We start from the raw sequence: 21,649 nt of genomic DNA on the forward strand, positions 1-21,649 counted from the left end.
ACACAGTTGGACAGGTGTACCTAATAAAGTGGCCAGTGAGTGTATGTATGTAGTATGTATGTATGTAAGTTGTATGAATGTAATATATATGTAGTATGTATGTAGTATGTATATATGTTGTATGAATGTAGTATATATGTAGTATGTATGTATTATGTAGTATGTCAAAGAAAAAAGAAACATCCGGCACTGTCCCTGAGGAAGAAATACCCGCAAAGTCACTTATAACCGCTATCAGTGTGACACCTGTAACCCTTGCTGAACGGGTGCTCTATCCATGTGAAGAAAAAACATGAACTATCATAGTAGAAAAGGACAGCACGATGGCACTCACCGTTCTCTTGAAATGATTCACTTTATTTCATGTTAATAAAGCACAGGCAATGGCACGGGAGAAATGCAAAAAGACGGACGACAGCCGTTTCGTGCACAATACACTTCAACAGGTCCCAGGACCTGTTGAAGTGCATTGTGCACGAAACGGCTGTCGTCCGTCTTTTTGCATTTATCCCATGCCATTGCCTGTGCTTTATTAACATGAAATAAAGTGAATCATTTCAAGAGAACGGTGAGTGCCATCCTGCTGTCTTTTTCTACTATTATGTAGTATGTATGTATGTTGTATGAATGTAGTATATATGTAGTATGTATGTAGTATGTATGTTGCATGAATGTTGTATATATGCAGTATGTATGTATGTTGTATGAATGTAGTATATATGTAGTATGTATGTATGTTGTATGAATGTAGTATATATGTAGTTTGTATGTAGTATGTATGTATGTATGTTGTATGAATGTTGTATGTATGTAGTATGTATGTATGTATGTTGTATGAATGTAGTATATATGTAGTATGTATGTAGTATGTATGTATGTTGTATGAATGTAGTATATATGAAGTATGTATGTAGTATGTATGTATGTATGTTGTATGAATGTAGTATATATGTAGTATGTATGTAGTATGTATGTTGTATGAATGTAGTATATATGAAATATGTATGTAGTATGTATGTATGTTGTATGAATGTTGTATGTATGTAGTATATATATTTTTTTTACATTCAACACATTAGCCGGATGATGGGACTACTACTGTCCCATCATTGGCCAATGTGTCAATCACTGTCATTGAAGCAGGCATCGCCCGATGGGACTTGTAGTCCCATCAGATGATGCCTGCACACACACAAGACCCCCGGCAGGCCCGCACAGACCCCCGGCAGCCGGCACAGGCACCCGGCAGGCCCGTACAGACCCCCGGCAGCCGGCACAGACCCCGGCAGGCCGGTAAAGACCCCCGGCAGCCGGCACAGGCCCCCGGCAGGCCTGTACAGACCCCCGGCTGTCGGCACAGACTGCGCATCATGATGACATCATTTCAGCAGCCAATCACAGCCACAACAGTGGCTCATTGCATTATGGGAACTTCCGATTCTGGTATCCGATATTGAAAAAATATCGGTACTCGGTATCGGAATTCCGATACAGCGAATATCGGCCGATACCCGATATTTGCAGTATCGGAATGCTCAGCACTACCCCTGACACATAGTGCCGAGTGTCAGCTGTGATAATCAGCTGATCACTATGATATACTATCACGTCCCTGGGTATTAAGTCCCAGGGCACATGGACGGGATAGTACATCATATGGCAGAAAAAGGGTTAATAGTTTTTAATATTTAAGCTATTCCTGAGAATCAGTTAGCAAATGACAGTATAATACAATATATCTTTTTGTTGTTTCAGGGGCCTTTCTACATGTTGCAGCCCCAGCCAAAGGAGTAGGATGCTGCAGAGAAATGCCTTTCGGAGAACTCCACCACTGCCCAGGGGTCGCCTCAATGGAATTACGGGACCAGCATATCAGCAGCTGGAGGAGCCTGGACTTATAGATCAGGACACAACACCTTGCCAAGGGTAGGTGATGAAAACCACTGGAGCATGAAAATACAACATCAATCTCAAGATTAAAAAGGAGAAGCTTATCAGCTTTTATCTTGAGAGCTGATACTTTCTCTTGTTCCAAGAGCATGAAACATTAAAATCAACTAAATATTTTAAACATAGATGGTCAGAGGAGATAGCTCCTTTACTTTTCTATTGACTTTACCAAAAATAATAGTTCCTAATTTTTTTTCTTGAATTTGGTTCAAAATTTTTTGTAAACTGTTTTTTATTCTAAACATATTTTTAGCATGTGCATATTTTCCAAACAGAAATCAATGTATTAGTTACAGTTTGTGTGATAACTATAAACTATATGATTGCACCACATTTTGTATATTGACCTTATTTTTTTCCAGGAATATACCATTTAATTTAAGGATCTGTGGAAATTGCCAGGATGGTAAAATGCTTGCATTGCATTTCTATACCATGTTTGAAATTTAATTTAGGACTCTTAAACCCCTGGGGTAAGCAATTTCCCTTTGCACTCTCTACTTCCAGTGTGAAAGGAAAATTGCTTCCCCTAGGGGGCTAAAACTGCTTATGATGATTGAAATATCCTAAATTAAATTAAAATTTAAAATTGCAGAGCTTTGTGTTTAAACAGTGGTTACATGCTACTTGCGGAAGCTCTTACACATCCTTATAACATTTATTTATTGCACAATATGTGAAATGCGTTTGTTTTACACATCTAATTACAGCCACTTTGTGCATACTTAAAAAAAGTACCGTACTGTCTCTATATTGCTGAGGATGTACAACCTCTATACTGCACCTATCTTCTAGACTTTTACATGGAAAATATAAGTATATAAATAACATGAAAGTCAGGATGTTAAAAAACTCAAAATACTCATATTTGGAGAGTTTTTCCTGCTCTTCTTCTCATTGCTGATAGATAAAAAATTTAGAAAACAGAAAATACAACTAAAACTTGTCACCCAAAAGAGAATTAAAACGTCTGTGAGTTTGAAGCGGGACCTGTTTGCTAGTTTTATTATAAAAGCCTCACTGTTCGTTGAAAGAATCAGTCTTTTGGCAGAGGGGAGAGGTTAGAGAAGAAAGTGTTATATGGCCATAAGTGAGTCAAATAAAGAAATAAACCATGCGGAACTCCATTGTATTCGTAATATTAACCCCTTCAGCACCCAGCGATTCTACGTTTTTTGTTTTAGCTTTTTCCTCCCCTTCTCACAAGAGCCATAACATTATTATTTTTCTGTCAATATGGCCATGTGAGGGCTTTTCCTTTGTGGAATGAGTTGTAATTTTGAATGACACCATTGATTTTACCACATAGTGCACTGAGAAATGAGAAAAAAATTCCAAGTGTGGTGAAAACAAGCACAATTCCACAAATAGTTTTTGGTTTTTTTTTATTTGCCATGTTGACTAAATGCTAAAACTGACTCGTCAATATAATTCTCCTGGTCAGTACGCGTGTGCAGATACCAAACATACACAGGTTCTTTTTTATTTAAGTGCTGAAAAAAAATCAGAAATTTGTAAGAAAAGAAAATTGTTTATGTCTCCATTTTCCGAGACCAGTAGCGTGTCTATTTTTTGTCATCTGGGGCTGGGTGAGGGCTTATTTTGTTCAAGCTTAGTTTATGTCTTCCTTGATATCATTTAGGGGTAGATATGATGGTTTGATCAACTGGTATTGTATTTTATTGCAATGTTGCAGCGGCCAAAAAAGCATAACTCTAGTGTTTCCTTATTTTTCCCGTTATGCCATTTGCCGATCAGATTAATTTACTTTGTACTTTGATAGGTCAGACATTTATGAAAGCAGCAATACTAAATATGTGTATCATTTTATTTTTATTTTTTTTAATAGGGTAAAAGGGGGGTGATTTGAACTTTTGTGTTTCTTTTTGTTTTAGATTTTACAAAACTTTTTTTAAAATCTTTACTTGCTTCAATATTTCCCTTAGAAGACTTAAAACCGCTATGTGTGGCATGAATCATGATTTTCTATGCACGCTGGAAGCAGGCCGGCGTTCATAGGAGATTTGCAATTACAGGTATGGGGGTTTTCTGCAGAACCCCAGCTGTCATGACGACCTATCGATACCCCGGAGATCCCGTGACAGGGTCACCGATGGGAGGGTCTTGTGACACACTTCTGGCCAGCTTCACATCACAGCATGTTAAGTGCCGCTGTTAGAAATTGATAGTAGCATTTAAGTTGTTAACAGCCACAAGAGGATCCACCCGTGGCTGTTAGAAGTACATGATAACTGATCAGATCAGCTGTTATGTGTATGGAAAGATGCGCAGGAGCTTGCATCAAATGTACACCGATGAGGTATCTATACATGATAGGTCGTGAAGGGGTTTAAAACAAAGATACATTTTTGTTACTGAATTAAAAACTTTTAGAGAGATGGCTGATACTAAAAGGACTACAAATAGGTAGTATCCATGAAGATCTAAAAGTGCTTTAAAGTTTATTCTAGTAACTGAAGGTGCTCTTTAACCCTTTCATGCCAGAGCCTGTTTTTGCCTTCGTGACCTGGCCAATTTTTTCAATTCTGACCAGTGTCACTTTATGAGGTCATAACTCTACAACACTTCAGTGGATCCTGGTGATTCTGACACTGTTTTCTCGTGACATATTGTACTTCATGATAGGGTAAAATTTATTTGATATTACTTGCGTTTATTTGTGAAAAAAATGGAAATTTGGTGAAAATTTTGAAAATTTCGCAATTTTCTAACTTTTAATCTTTATGCCCTTAAATCAGAGAGTGATATCGCATAAAATAGTTAATAAATAAAATTTCCCACATGTCTACATTACATCAGCACAAATTTGGAAACAATTTTTTTCCAGTTAGGAAGTTATAAGGGTTAAAAGTTGACAAGCGATTTCTCATTTTTACAACAAAATTTACAAAACCATTTTTTTAGGGACCACCTCACATTTGAAGTGAGTTTGGGGGACCAATATGACAGAAAATATGCAAAAGTGACACCATTCTAAAAACTGCACCCCTCAGGGTGCTCAAAACAACATTTAAGAAGTAAAATTTCTTTCAAATTTGCGAAAAAAAATGAAATTTGGCAAAAATTTTGAAAATTTCACAATTTTCCAACTTTGAATTGTTATGCCCTTAAATCACAGAGATATGGCACACAAAAAAACTTAATAAATAGCATTTTACATATGTTTACTTTACATCAGCACAATTTTGGAACCAAAATTTTTTTTTGTTAGGAAGTTATAAGGGTTAAAATTTGACCAGCGATTTCTCATTTTTGCAACACCATTTTATTTTTATGGACCACATCACATTTGAAGTCACTTTGAGGGGTCTATATGATAGAAAATACCCAAAAGTGACACCATTCTAAAAACTGCACCCCTCAAGGTGCTCCAAACCATATTCAAGAAGTTTATTAACCCTTCAGATGCTTCACATGAATTAATGGAATGTGGAAGGAAAAAATAAACATTTACTTTTCTTTCAGAAAAATTTTCCTTTAGACCTATTTTTTTTTACTTTTGCAAGGGTAACAGGAGAAAATGGACATTACATTTTGTTTTGCAATTTCTCCTGAGCACGCCGATACCCCATATGTGGGAGAGTACTACTGTTTGGGCGCACAGCAGGGCTTGAAAGGGAAGGAGCGCCATTTGACTTTTGGAATGCAAAATTGGCTTTAATTGATAGCGAATGCCATGATGCGTTTGGAGAGCCCCTGATTTGCCTAAACAGTGGAAACCCCAACAAGTGACCCCATTTTGGAAACTAGACCACTTATGGAACTTATCTAGGTGTGTATTGAGCACCTTGAACCCACCTGTGCTTCACAGAAGTTTATAATGTAGAGCCGTGGAAATAAAAATAGCAATATTTTTCACAAATAAATCGCTTTAGCTCCATATTTTGCATTTTCATAAGATAACAGGAGAAATTGCTCCATACAATTTGTTGAGCAATTTCTCCTGAGCACGACGATACCCCATATATGGGACAATACTACTGCAAAATTGTCTGGAATCAACAGCGGACGTCATGTTGCATTTGGAGAGCCCCTGATGTGCCTAATCAGAGATTTACACAGAAACCCTGATGTAAGCGCTCAGCACAGAGCGCAGGATAAATGTGCGCCAAGCCTTATTGCAATCTTTGGGAGGCCGAATGAAAAAACCAATAGCATGTGTAGAATTAGTTTTTTATTTATTTTTTATGCCGTTCCTTGTGCGGTATTAGTGGTTAGGTGACTTTATTCTTCAAGTCGGTGCGATTGCAGCGATACTAGATTAACACCGGGTTTTTATGCTTGGCAGCTGTCACACACTAAAAAAATGCTTTTTTTTGCGAAAACTAGTTTTTGCATCACCACATTTTGAGAGCTATAATTTTTCCATATTTTGGCCCACAGAGTCATGTGATGGCTTGTTTTTTGCGGAACGAGCTGACGTTTTTATTGGTATCATTTTCGGGTGCATGAAAATTTTTGATCGCTTTCTTTTCCAATTTTTGTGAGACAGAATGACCAAACGCCAGGAATTCTGGATTTTTTTTTTTTTATGAAGTTCTGTGGGTAGTTAAATTAATAAGGCAGCTCTATTCTTCAGGTCAGTACGATTGCAGTTATACCACATTTATTTTTTTTTTACGTTTTGCCGCTTTTTCACAAATAAAAACTATTTTAAAGAAAAAATAATTGTTTTTGCATCGCTTTATTCTGAAAGCTATAACTTTTTTATTTTTCTGCTGTTGGCGCTGCATGGCAGCTTGTTTTTTGTGGGACAAGATGACGTTTTCATCGCTACCATTTCTATTTTGATAGGACTTTTTATTCGCATTGTATTCTACTTTTTGTGTGGTGATATGATGAAAAAGCAAAGGTTTTTCCTACATTTTTTTTCTTTTTACGATGTGCACCACAGGCGTGAACAAGTGTGACCATTTTATAGGTTGGCTCCTTCTAGATGCGGCTATACCAAATATGTGTACTTTTTTGTTTTTAAAAATATATATGTGCATTTATTGGTTTAATATTTTTTCTTTTTTTTATTTTGTGATATTTTTTTTAACAGTTTTAAAACATTTTTTGTCTTTTTTTTTAACTTTTTTACTTAGTCCCTGTATGGGACTTCAATTTTTATTTGTCTGATCACCGGTCTCTTACAATGCAATACATATGTATTGCATTGCAAGAGACCTGTCAGTGCTGCAGAGGGAGATCACTTGTTAAGCCCCCGTAACACAAGTTTTGTGACGCAACAGCGATCTCACCAGCGAGAGACTGGCCCCCCTGCCGGTATTACTGATCGTTGTTGGAAAGTCCTGGACATTTTTTTGATCGATGGTCTCCTGCTGGCCAGCACGCATTGCTGCGTGTGACAGGCGGGAGACCAGCAATCAGCGCGCTGGTAACTAAGATAAACGCAGGGTTTCTGGTAACTAACGTACACAGCGACACGCCCGCTCGGCATCGCTGGTGCTGATCGCTGGTGAAGCTGCCTGTTTGGCAGCTCACCAGCGATCATGTTGCGACACACCAGCGATCCTGACAAGTTGATATAGTTGTCGGGATCGCTGGTGAGTCGCTATGTGTGACAGGGCCCTTAGACTCAGCTGCAGGCTGAATCTCACAAGCCAGTGCAGCAGGCAGACCCGGAAGTCATCACATGACCTCCGGCTGCCAGGCAACGCTGATCTTATCACGGGGGCGTTGGAGAGGTGAAAATAGCAGAGGTCTCCTCCTGCTATCTTCTAAATGCCACAATAGCGGCATCTAGAAGATAGCAAAGGTTTAACATCATTGGGACCTGATCTAATCAGGTCCCGATGATGTCACCTGTCAGAGCAACGGCTCTGCACAGGAATCGCAGCACTTGCAGGCTCCTAGGGGTCCTGAGCGCTGAAAGACCACCCTTCATAGACAAACTTTGGCGCAGCACAAAGCCCAGCTAGTGCCGACGTTTATCTACTGTGGGCAGTCGGGAAGCAGATAACACTTTGCCACCGAAGACATAAATGTATGAAAGCGTGTTCTAGAATATTTGTAGCATGGTCACTCTCCATATGGTGCAGGTCATGACAATGTTGTACAACTAGCATCTGCCTATAGAGCAAGGATTAGAGCTAGCACCGATTGTTGCTATCTAATCACTTAAGTGCCTTTCTTTTACAAAAACATTTAAGTGGTTAAATTGTGTGTCAATCACCATTTTTTCACTAAAATTTCACAAGCAGGCGATAGGTTGACATCATAGATAGGGACCTACTGAAGGTCATTACACTTGTCATCTCTGTACTCTTATAAAGCCGAGCTGCATTAGCAACTACAGTTCAGTATGAAAAATAAAACAAACAAACCCTCATAAAAATCCATCAATGAAAAACTAAAAAGAAATTACAGGTCTCACAAGCTTATTATAGATGTATTCTTACTGATCTGTACAATCATGTTGCCAGAATATTTTTACTGCTCAACAGATGACCCAAACATGAAATATAAAAAACATGGGAAAATTGCTATTTTTAACTATCCACTTGGATTTTTTTCCTCTTTTTCACTAGATTATACTGCAAAATGGGTGGTGTCATTCAAATTTATGGTTTGCTACACAATAGAAAAAATGTCTTACTATGGCTATGCCAAAGGAAAAATTAGTGTGGGTCTTGGTAGAAGAGAGAAAAATACGTATTCTCTAATACGATAATTGGCTTGTATCATTAAAAAGGTTGTCCAAGAGATCATCAACTGAGATGATTGAATTTAACGAATGGAATTGAATTCTTCTCGAATATCCAAAAATAATTGTTGCAAATTTGCTTTACACAGATTCAGCAACAGTACAGGGCTATGAAAAGTAAAAAAAAAAAATTAAACTCAACTCATCATTCACCTGTCTAATCCCTCCAATGTTTGCCGCCTCTTCTCTTCCCTGTTGCATCTCCCAAACTGTTCACTCTAGTCAATGTGGTTCTCAAACATGTGACAAGCAGTGACCTCTGAGGCCTGGTTACGGTTAGAAATACTGTCCTATAATGAACTGGTTAAAGATCCTGCACCAAAATGAAGAGGACCATATGGTGCAAAGCGCTGCTCTGCTTACTGCCTCTTGTGTCTGCCATTACAGCTTAATAATGTATAATAATAATAAATTTAATTTCTATAGCGCCAACATATTCCGCAGCACTTTACAGCTTCAGCATGTTGACTCTAGATCAGGACTTCCATTCGCAACTAGGCCTCGACATGTGACATGCAGTGACCCCTGAGGCATGGCTGTGGCTGGATGTCCTGGCATAGAATAAATAGACCACAGCTACGTGAGCAGACAGAAGAGATCCTGATGCCTGGTTGGAAGGCAAAGCGAGTAGCGGGGGAGTTAGGCAGGTTGAGCCATGAGTTGCAAATTAGGAATATTTTTTCCTTTCTTATGCACTGGGGTCTGGAGTCTGGGGTCTAGAGTATTACAAGGACATTCAGTTTGCAAAGAATGACTTCATTGTAAATCATAAATTCCATAACAATTTGCACTATTTGGTGATTTGAAATTTTATCCAATCTACTCATCTCTAATCATCAGTATGAAGATTGTATATTTTTTATTTCCGGAATTTTATGAATCGGCTAACATTTTTTGCCAGAAGCGACAAGACATAAGCAGAATATGGGACATAACATAGCTCCTCTCGTAAATTGGTTAATGATCACTGCTTAGTAAGGCAGTTAGCTCCCTTTAATGTTGAGTTTACAAGAGATAAAAAGCAATGCGCACCAGCAGCAAGAAAGGATTGTAAGGTATTGTTGTGTTCAATACTATACATTGCTTTTAAGACACCACTTCTTTCCCAGGTTTTAGCCTCAGTGAGAGTGTCAGATCCCACAAATCTCATATTATTTTTCAATCTTAAAAATGCTTTATGGGTTAAGGCTGTGCATAGAAATTGGATTATCTTCTGTTTGAGATATACAATCATATCAAAAAGTGTTGACACCCTTGAAATTGTTACAGAAAATGAAGTATTTCTACTAGAAAATTATTGCAATTATACATGTTGTGTTATACACATGTTTATTTAATTTGTGTATGGGAACAACACAAAAAAGCATGGGTGATCAGGTGACTGCAGCTTCAAGCCTCCTGAGGCAAATTGGACATAATTTCACACAAAACCCCAAAGATGGGCAGAACAAAATTATTGGCATCCTAAACTCAATATTTATTTGCACAACCTTTGAAATAAATAACTGCCATCAATTGCTTCTTATAACCATCAAAAAGCTTCTTACACCTCTTAACTGGAATTTTGGATGAATTTTTTTTTACAAACTGATCCAGGTCTTTCATTATTGAAGGGAGGCTCCTGCCAACAACTTTTTAAAGATCTCTCCCCAGGTATTCATTTGGATTTAGATACGGACTCATTGCTGGACACTTCAGAACGCTGCAGTGCTTTGTTTCCATCTGTTTCTCCATTTCTGAGTGCTTCTTGAAGTACATTTGAGGTCAGGGCAGGCGTCACCACCTGGCGCACCTGGGTAAATCTCGGGGCCCTGGACAAATGGGGGGGAACTTGTCATCAGGAACACGGGAATGCTATGAGGCCCATGAGTAGGAGGAGATGGGCACCGCTCCTCCAAGTGAACACCTCTCCTTTTTTCCTGCAGCTCCAGTGTCTTCAGCACCTTCTGACTCACTGTCATATGTAATATTGAGCTTGTAGGGGGCATACAGAGTACAATTTCAATATTTGCAGATGACACTAAACTCTGCAGGGTAATCAATACTGAGGAGGACAATTTTATATTACATGAGGATTTATGTAAACTAGAAGCTTGGACTGATAAGTGGCAAATGAGCTTTAAGGGGATAAATGTAAGGTCATGCACTTGGGTAGAACAACCAAAATGCATAAATATGTGCTTAATTGTAAAACACTGGGCAAAACTGTCACTGAAAAAGACCTGGGTGTATGGGTGGATGACAAACTCACATTTAGTAGCCAGTGTCAGGCAGCTGCTGCAAAGCCAAACAAAATAATTGGGATGCATTAAAAGAGGCATAGATGCTCATGAGGAGAACATAATTTTACACCTATACAAGTCACTAGTGCGTCCACACTTAGAATACTGTGTACAGTTCTGGTCTCTGATGTATAAGAAAGACATAGCTGAACTGGAGTGGGTGCAGAGAAGAGCAACCAAGGATATAAGAGCAGTGGGGGGTCTGAAATACCAAGATAGGTTATTACACTTGGGGTTATTTAGTTTAGAAAAATGAAGGCTTAGGGGTGATCTTATTATAATGTATAAATACATGAGGGGGCAGTATTAAGACCTTTCTAATGATCTTTTCACTCTTAAACCTGAGATGGGGACAAGAGGGCATCCTCTACGTCTGGAGGAAAGAAGGTTTAAGCATAATCACAGACGCGGATTATTTACTGTAAGAGCAGTGAGACTATGGAACTCTCTGCCGCATAATGTTGTAATGAGTGATTCCCTACTAAAATTAAAGAAGGGACTGGATGCCTTTCTTGAAAAATATAATATTACAGATTATATTATATATTATATACTAGATTCCTTGATATTGTGTTGATCCAGGGAGCTAGTCTGATTGTCCTATGTGGATTCAGGAAGGTATTTTTTCCCCCAATGTGGAGCTTAATGTTCACCACATGTTTTTTTTTGCCTTCCTCTGGATCATCATGTTAGACTATGGGTTAAATTAGATTCACTTAAAGTCTTTCTTCAACCTTAAAAGCTATGATACTATGTTACTGTGATGGCACGATGACGTAGCTAGAGTGCGCCCTCTGTGCTGCGCACTGCAGAGTCAGAAGACACTGAAGGAGACTGAAGCTGCAGGGAACAGGAGAGGTGAGTATCTGATTTTTTTCTGTATGGAGCATTATATGGGGCCATTATACTCTATGGAGCAATATATTGGGCCCATTATACTGCATGGATCTTTATTTGGGGCCCATTATACTGTAAAGAGCAATATATTGGGCCATTATATACTGTATGAAGAAATACATGGAGCCCGTTATACTGCATAGAGCAATATATGGGACCCATTATACGATATAGAGCATTACATGGGACCATTATACTGTATGGTGCATCATATGGTGCCTATTATTCTGTATGGACCATTATATAGGGCCCATTATTATATATGGAGCATTATATGGTACCCTTATACAGAGCAGATGATTTTATGGGCCCATTATTCTTTATGGAGCATTATATGGAGCCCATTATATTGTATCTAGCAATATATTGGGTTCATTATTCTGTATGGAGAATTATATGGGACCCATTATACTGTTTGGAGCAATATATAGGGCTCATTACACTGTATGGAACAATATATGGAGCCTATTATACTGTATGTAGGACTATTATGTGGTGCCCCTTATATTGTATGGAGCAATACATGGGTTTTATAATATTGTATGGAGGACAATGTGGTGCCCATAATACTGTATGGAGGACAATGTGGTGCCTATAATTATGTTTGGAGGACTATGTGGTGCCCATAATCCTGCATGGAGGACTATGTAGTGCCCATAATATTGTTTGGAGCACTATGTGATGTCCATAATAATGTATGGAGGGCTATGTGGTGCCCATAATATTGTTTGGGGGACTATGTGGTGCCCATAATACTGTATAGAGGATCACATAGTGCACATAATACTGTATGTACTGTATGGAGGATCATGTGGTGCCCATAATACTGTATGCAGCACTACATGGTGACCATAGTACTGTTTGTACGACTATGTGGTGCCCATAACACTTTATGGAGTATGCTGTCCAGTCTAAAATGAAAAGTCTGCTGTCACTCAATGTGCTTTGCGGTGTGAGGATTCATCGGTTAGTGAGCTATTGTAGAATTTTCAATAGATATCACTCATGTAATTTGCGAAGTAAGTGAAATCTTTGACTTTGTACTATACATATATTTCTTATCTGTGCATCATGAATTGTGTTATGTGTTAATGGGGCCCACTGAAACTCTTTTGCCAGAGCTTGCAAAAACCTGAAACTGGCTCTGTTTCGGGTCATTGTCCTGCTCTAAAACCCATGACATAGCATGCAAATCCAGCTTTCTGACACTGGGCATTACTATCCAAAATCCTTTGGTAATCTTCAGATTTCATGATGCCTTGCAGTCCATGTCCAGGGAGATTAGCTACAGTTCCATGTGTAGTAAACTACTTGATTATGTTGCACTAAGTGGAAAAAGGAAAATCAATATTGACTTTTCTTCAATTTTGGATCTAAAGTCCTTTTACAGTCTCCCTCTCCTTTTTTGTTCTTCATGCTTAGTGCGGAACCCACAGACACACAATGCAAAGATTGAGTCAAAATCTATTCTTTTTATTGAGTTTCAGGTGTGATTTTTATTTTGCCCATACCTGTGTTTTTTGTCGCAGGTGAGTTTAAACAAGCATCAATTGCTTTAAACAAAGTTTTCTACCCACAATTTTGGAAAGGTGCCAACAATTTTATTTGGCCCATTTTGAGGGTTTTGTGTAAAATTACGTCCAATTTGATTTTTTCTCTCTTTTTCTGCATTGCTCCAAAATTTTATAAAAAGGAAACAGAAATGTGTATAGCAAAACATAATTGCAGTAATTTTCTGGGTGAAATACTTCATTTTCTGGAACAAATTCAAGGGTGCCAACACTTTTGGCCATGACTGTATCCCTTAAAATTCAAGATTGAGGTCTATAGATTGTGGCAGCAAAGTTTTACATAGAAAATTACCTTTCTCATTATACAGTATTCAGATTCTATACTACTGACCGCTACATTAAAATGTATCAGCATAGTACTGTCATTGTGTGATGCTCTTAGGTATGGGTGGAGGACCTCAAACTGTCCATGGAACTGGCACCATAACTGTCTCAATGGTGCTCTTGATGGTAGAGAGGACCAAGTCTCCCACCTTACTATGTTCCTGATAATCCCTGGTCTTTCCCCTCCCACATTGCATGGAGCCTGGACAGAAATGTAATGTTAACAAGACAGAAAAGACAAAACAGGGATAACAGAAACCCTTTATCATACAAAAGCACCAACCAACAATAGAAATGAGGATAGGTACGGGGTGGAATAAACTAAAGAGGAACGTGGACCAGGAGATAAACTAAACACACACATATTACAGAACACCTTCATAACAACTTCTCTCCAAACACTCAGCTTAAGACGCAGGACAGGAAGATGAATTTCCATTAACAACAACAAACTTCTAATCTGCACAGTGTCTCCTTAGGGGGTAGAAAAAAAGGATTTAGTCAGCCATCAATTGTCTAAGTTCTCCCACTTAAAAAGATGAGAGAGGCCTGTAATTGACATGATAGATAGACCACAACTATGAGATTCAAAATGAGAAAGCAAATCCAGAAAATCACCTTGTCTGATTTGGCAAGATTTGTTTTGCAAATTATAGTGGAAAAATGGATTTGGTCACCTAAAAACTTGCAAGATTTCTGTCTCTTACAGACCTTCTTTCAGAGGCTCCACTGTCCTCTACTCATTACCTGTAGTAATGGCACCTGTTTGAACTTGTTATCAGTATAAAAGACACCTGTCCACAACCTCAAACAGTCACACTCCAAACTCCACTATGGTGAAGACTAAAGACACCAGAAACAAAATTGTAACCCCGCACCAGGCTGGGAAGACTGAATCTGCAACAAGCAAGCAGCTTGGTGTGATAAAATCAACTGTGGGAGCAATAATAGGAAAATAGAAGACATGCAAGCCCACTGATAATCTCCCTTGATCTGGAGCTCCACGCAAGATATCACCATGTGGGGTCAAAATTATCACAAGAACAGTGAGCAAAACTCCCAGAAACACACGGGGGATCTAAAGTAGTGAATGACCTGCGAAGAGCTGGAACCACTGTAACAAAGGCTCCATCAGTAACACAAAACACTGCCATGGACTCTTAAGGTTGCTATAGAGCATTTGGATTATCCAGAAGAGTGCTGGGAGAATGTCATATGGTCTGATGAAACCAAAGTAGAACTGTTTGCTTGAAACAAAACTCGTGTTTGAAGGAGATAGAATGTTGAGTTGCATCCAAAGAACACCATACCTACTGTGAAGCATGGGATTGGCAACATCATGCTTTGGGGCTGGTTCTCTGCAAAGGGACTAGGACAACTGATCCATGTACATGAAAGAATGAATGGGGCCATGTATCGTGAGAATTTAAGTGAAAACCTCCTTCCATCAGCAAGGGTATTGAAGATGAAACATGTATGGGTCTTTCAGCATTATAATGATCTCAAACACACCACCAGGGCAATGAAGAAGAGGTTTTGCTAGAAGCATATGAAGGTCCTGGAGTGGCCTAGCCAGTCTCCAGCTATCAACCCCATAGAAAACTTTTGGAGGGATTTAAACATCCGTGTTGCCTAACGAAAGGCCCAAAACATCACTGCTCTAGAGGACATCTGCATGGAGGAATGGGACAACGTACCACCAACAGTGTGTGCCAACCTTGTGAAGACACAGAAAACGTTTGACCTCTGTCATTGCTAGAGTTGAGCGAAACGGGTCGGTCAATTTCAAAAATTGCCGACTTTCGCCAAAATCCGGGTTTCATGAAACGAAACCAGACCATAGCGTGAGGTCGGCGACGCGAGTGCCAACTCACGTTTCAAATGATGCTTCCAGCACCTTTTTTCAGCCAATGATGGAGTATGCACACTGTGGGCAACGCGATGACATAGGCAGCGGCCACCACCATCTTAGAGAAGGGCATTGAAGTGATTGGCTGGCTTTGTGTGGCATCACAGTGGGTATAAAAGGCTGTGACCGCCGACGGCCATCATAATTCTGCTGATCTTAGCATAGGGAGAGGTGCTGCTGCTGATTCTGAATAGGGAGAGCGTTAGGTAGGGAAGAAGAAAAAAAAACTGCTTCTGCTGATAGCGCCTTTCACTGTACAGTTAGTGTGCAGTGAAAGGGGAGGATTTTTGCTTTTGTGCAGCAGCGCTGGTGGTGATTAGGCTGCATTGTAAGGCTACCTGCTAGCTGCATTGCTGTGTGCACACTGCTGTTCAAACTGCTCTTTTCAAAGCACTCCAACTTTTATTATTTGGTCCTGGTGAGTTACTGAGCGTTCATTTTTTCACAGACCGTATAGCGGTGTACGCTCCTCACAAACTACCATGTAAAGGCTGGTATCACGGACAAATAGATGGGTGTGACTCTGGAAGAAAAAGCCGAGGAGTTTTTCCGTTTTCCAGACTTACACCTTATAGTGCTGTCCACTTTTCAAACAGTTTTGTATATCTGCTGTTTGATTACGGTGAAAACAAGACAGAGACAACATGTGTCAGTTCCTATAGAAATAGACGGAGATTGACAATTTTCCATACAGACACCGTATAGCGGTGTACGCTCCTCACACACTACCGTGTACCAGCTGGTATCATGGAAAAATAGAAGCTATATGGGTGTGACTCTGGAAGAAAAAGCCGAGCAGTTTGTCCGTTTTTTCCAGACCTACACCTTAGAGTACTGTCCGCTTTTCAAACGGTTTCGTAGATCTGCTGTTTGATTATGGTGAAAACTAGACAGAAACAGCGTGTCAGTCCCTATACAAATAGATGGAGATTGACAATTTTCCATGCAGGCACCATATAGCAGTGTTCGATCCTCACACACTACCATGTACCGGCTCGTATCATGGACAAATAGAAGCTATCTGTGTGTTACTCTGGAAAAAATGCCGAGGAGTTTGTCTGTTTTTCCAGACCTACACCTTAGAGTGCCGTCCACTTTTCAAGCAGTTTCGTAGATCTGCTGTTTGATTACAGTGAAACCAAGACAGAGACAGTGTGCGTCATTCCCTATAGAAATAGACGGAGATTGACAATTTTCCATACAGACACCGTATAGCGGTGTACGATCCTCACACACTACCGTGTACCGGCTGGTATCATGGACAAATAGAAGCTATCTGTGTGTTACTCTGGAAAAAAAAGCCGAAGCGTTTTTCCAAACCTACACCTTAGAGTGCTGTCCGCTTTTCAAACAGTTTCGTATATCTGCTGTTTGACTACGGTGAAAACTAGACAGAGACAGCATGTGTCAGTCCCTGTAGAAATAGACGGAGATTGACAATTTTCCACTCAGACACCGTATAGGGCTGTCCGATTCTCAAAAAGTTTTGTAAATCTGCCGTTCTCATTACAGTCACATCTATACAGAGTCAGCGTGTGTGTGTGACACTCCGTAAATACATATACGGAGATTGTTAGTTACACAAAAAACGTATACAGCTGTACACTTCTGATACAGTTCCGTATATCTGCTTGTTGGATTACGGTCCAATGCATACTGTGAGAGCGTCTGTGACTAACAAAATATATACGTAGATTTAATTTTTTTCATACACCTTACACAGCTGGACGCTCCTCATACAGTACCATCTCTCTGCTGGTATTTTTGTTACATTTTCCCAAATATGAGGAAGTATGGTGGAAGAGTCCATGGACGTGGGCATGGGGCGCAGCTGGTACTGATGGTGGTGGTGCATCGGCTGGTTCTGGCAAAAGCACAATAGCAGCTAAGGCAGGAAGTGTTGAGCCTGCATCATCATCTGGCCCAAGAAGGCCTGTAAGGTTGCCTTTTCTTGGAGTAGGAAAACCGCTTTTGAAGCCGGAGCATCAGGAACAGGTTTTGGCATACATTGGCATAAACAGCCACCAGCTCTATTGCCTCCTCTTCTGAACGTTCGAAACCTGCAAGCACGGAGTCGTCAGTGCAGGGTTCTGGTCAGGAAAAACACCTTTCCTTGTGTCCTTCACCCCCACCAAAAGTTAAAGATGCAGCAGCCCACACTTCAGATCACTCTATGGAGCTCTTTTCACATACCATGCCTGGGTTATCCAGTCAAATCAAGAATTCCCCAGTCCAAGATGAATCTGACATGGAGTGCACTGATGCACAGCTACTGCTAGATGATTCTGTTGGTACATCGACCCAGAGCACTACATTACCCTCGCAGTCTATTGAGCCAGAATCTGACCCTGATGAAACACAGGTGCCCCTTCCCGCATACTATACCACCTTACACGGTGACACAGAGGAAGGTAAAGAGGAAGGTGCAGATAACTTTGAAGAGGAGGTGATGGATGACCCAGTTCTTGACCCAGATTGGCATCCATTGGGGGAGGACAGTGGCGCTGGCAATAGTTCAGATAAGGAGAAGGATCCACAGCAGGCATTGACATCGCAGCAGTGGTTATCTGGCAGGCCCGTAGCTGTCCAAAAACGTGGACCAAAAACTAAAATAGTTGCAGGATAGCTTGGCCAGACCATAGTAGGAAGATTGCAGTGTGGCAATTCTATGTCCAAAATCCTACTGATGAAGCAAAGGTTACCTGTAAGAAGTGTGGAAGGACCTTTAGCCGAGGTAAACAACGCCAAAATTTGAATACCAGTTGCATGCTTAGACATTTAACCAACATGCACTTGCAAGCGTGGATGTGGACTACAAAACCTCAGGTAGTACGTGTGCACCTGCTCCGACTGAAGGTAGCCAGCAATGATCCATCACTTCCTCCACTGTAAGACCACCGCCACCATTAAGCACACCACCAGCACTAAATGTGGAGGTGTTGTCGCAAGGCCAAAGCACTCAGGGAATCACAATGGTTTTGCAACACAACACTGAATCTAGGCCATCACCACCAATACCATTACCAACCCCCTCTCACTTCATCCGGTCCACCGCTACTTCCCCCATATGCAGCTCTCCAGTCCAGCTCACCCAACAGACACTCTGAGCAGGACAAGAAAGTACTCATCGTCTCATCCTCGTACACTCTGTTTGAACGCCTACATTGCCAAACTAATCTCATTAGAGATGATGCCCTACTGTATGGTTGAAAGCGAAGACTTCTGCGGCTTTACCTCATGGCCTATGCTGTCCCATGCTATGAACTACCCAGTCGGCACTTCTTTTCTTGAAAAGCCATCCCTACTCTCCACCGGCATGTGAAAGACCGCATTGTCCATGCACTAAAACAGTCAGTGATTGGAAAGGTGCACCTCACAACAGATGCATGGACCAGTAGGCAAGGCCAGGGCTGTTACGTGTCCATCACTGCGCACTGGGTTAATGTGGTGGATGCAGGCTCCACTGGGGACAACGGCGGTGGAACAGTGCAGCCTAGCCCACGGTATAGGAAACAGTTGGCTGTAGGCTGTCGCTACTCCTCCTCCTCCTCCATCAGCAAAAGCTCGTCCACAGAGCGCAGTCACACGAGCACTCTATCCGCAGCTGGCAGTGTTGCACACGAGGTGTCCCACTATCGAAAAGCTAGTGGTAAGCGTCAGCAGGCTGTGTTAAAGATGATGTCTTTGGGCGACAACAGACACACCGCGGAGGTACTGGCCGACTACTTGCAGCGACAAACAGAGTCATGGCTGGGCAGTCTACATCTTGAGGCAGGCAAGGCAGTCACTGATAACGGCTGTAATTTTGTGGCAGCCGTAGCCCGTGCAAAACTCACACACATACCTTGCCTGGCTCGCACTTTGAACCTGGTGGTGCAGTGCTTCCTTAATAATTATCTGGAGTTAACATCCCTGCTCCATAAGGTGCGAAGACTGTGCTCGCACATCCGTCGCTCGGCCATACACTCCAGTCGTATGCAGAAGCTGCAGCGATTGCTCCACCTCCCCAAGCACCGCCTAATCATAGATGTTGCAACAAGGTGGAACTCCACCCTGCACATGGTTGAGAGGCTGTGCGAATAGAGGCAGGCTGTAATGCATTTGTGGGAGGATACACAGGCAGGCAGTTTGAGGGAAGACATGGAATTGTCGGGTGTGCAGTGGTCAAAGCTGAAAGACCTCAGTAAAGTCCTTCAGTGTTTTGAGGAATGCACATGGCTGGTAAGCGTAGACGATGCCATCATAAGCATGAGCATCCCACTTATTCGTCTGCTCATGCAAAGTTTGACGCACATTAAGGATCAGGCGTCTGCAGAGGAGGAGGAGGGAAGACTTCATGACAGTCAGCCATTGTCTGGTCAGGGAACTGTCCTGGACGAGGTGGAGGAAGAAGAGGAAGAGGAGGAGGAGGAGGATGAGGGGAATGATTATTTTGGGCAGGAGGATGCTTCTCAGGGGGCAAGAGAAAATTTTGGCGTTCCAAGGTCAGGTACAGTGATTGTGCTTGACTGTAGGGATGTGGATTTGCGAGAAAGTGCTCCTCCACCCATCACTGGCAGTGCATCATTGACACCTGGAACATTGGCCCACATGTGCGATTATGCCTTACGGATCCTAAAAAGGGACCCCCCATTTCCAAAATGATGAGAGATGATGACTGCTGGCTGGCCAGCATCCTTGATCCATGCTACAAAGGCAAATTACACAACATCATGCCACAGGAGAACCTAGAGATAATATTGGCTAACAGACAAGCAACTTTGGTAAACAGGTTGGTTGAGGTGTTCCCAGCACACAGCAGCAGTGCTGTTTCTCCCACGAGCCGTAGTGGGCACAATGGAAGAGGTGTTCATGGTGCACACAGCCGAAGTGGCGCTGGAGACAGGGGTTTAATGACCATGTTGTGGAATGATTTCCAAAGTACTGCTACTGCTAATACTAACTAACACGACTGCTAATACTGCATCGATTAAAAGTGACATGAGACAGCAGTTGTCAAATATGGTTACAAACTACTTCTCCTCCCATATCGATGTTCTCCCTCACAAGTCATTCCCCTTTTACTATTGGGCCTCTAAACTAGACGCCTGGCCTGAATTGGCACAATATGCCTTACAGGAGCTCGCTTGCCCTGCTGCTAGTGTGTTATCTGAAAGAGTCTTCAGTGCTGCTGGATCATTCCTGACAGAAAAGAGGACCCGTCTGTCTACCCAAAATGTTGATGATCTAACCTTCATTAAAATGAACCATGCGTGGGTTGCAAACAAATTTGTCTCACCTTCCCCTGATGGAACATAGGTTCCCAGAAAACTGCCTCGCTTTTGTCCTCCTCTTCATCGGACTTGCCCAATTCCGCCATTTGCAGCAGCTGAATGTCCAGCCTACACATCAACATATGCCATTTTTTAAACCTCCCTATGTGGGCTGCCCACCCCCTCAAAGGCTGGGGTCAACACCTGGCGCACCCGGGCAAGTGCCGTTGCTCTGAACAGGTGGATGGGCCCATAGATGGCCAATGGCACTGGCACAGGGCCCCTCATAGTACAATACAGTGTCTCTGATGGTGGGGGGGGGCCCACTCACCGTCAGACACACCAGCATACTATGAGGGGCCCTGTGCCAGTACCATCGACCAAAAGTGTGCTCCCCCTGCTTGGTCATGGCCACAGCACTTGCAAGTTGCAATACTTACCTCTCCCTGCTCAACTGATGTGTAATCTGGGCAGTTAAATTCTTCACAGGGACAGCCACTAGAAATTTGGTGTATTGATCGATGATGGTTAAGATGTAGCTAAGCCCTGTCCTGCTGGCCTCTACCTTCAGATGATCAATGGCTACCATTTGTAATGGATGTCAACTTACAAGCGGATGCAGTGGTGCTTTATGATCACCTTTCACAGTTGTGATAGTCACAGACATGTGACATTCCTGCCACCACTTTTCAATGTATCCTCTCATGCCAATCCAATAGAATCGCCTACGGCCT

General features: G+C 41.4%; 1 protein-coding gene across 2 annotated transcripts in view; it reads left to right on the plus strand.

The window, feature by feature from the left end:
• Nucleotides 1-21,649, plus strand: part of NRG3 (neuregulin 3) — a 1,501,599-nt gene that overhangs the window by 1,306,326 nt on the left and 173,624 nt on the right. For both annotated transcript variants that reach the window (XM_073574817.1, XM_073574818.1), the window contains exon 8: nt 1,756-1,926. In XM_073574817.1, the coding sequence (XP_073430918.1) occupies nt 1,756-1,926 (171 nt within the window). The remainder of the gene's footprint in view (nt 1-1,755; nt 1,927-21,649) is intronic.

Source organism: Dendrobates tinctorius, unplaced genomic scaffold, assembly GCF_039654945.1.
Source record: "Dendrobates tinctorius isolate UK_male_01 unplaced genomic scaffold, ASM3965494v1 ptg000040l, whole genome shotgun sequence".
In the NCBI taxonomy this organism is placed as follows: domain Eukaryota; kingdom Metazoa; phylum Chordata; class Amphibia; order Anura; family Dendrobatidae; genus Dendrobates; species Dendrobates tinctorius.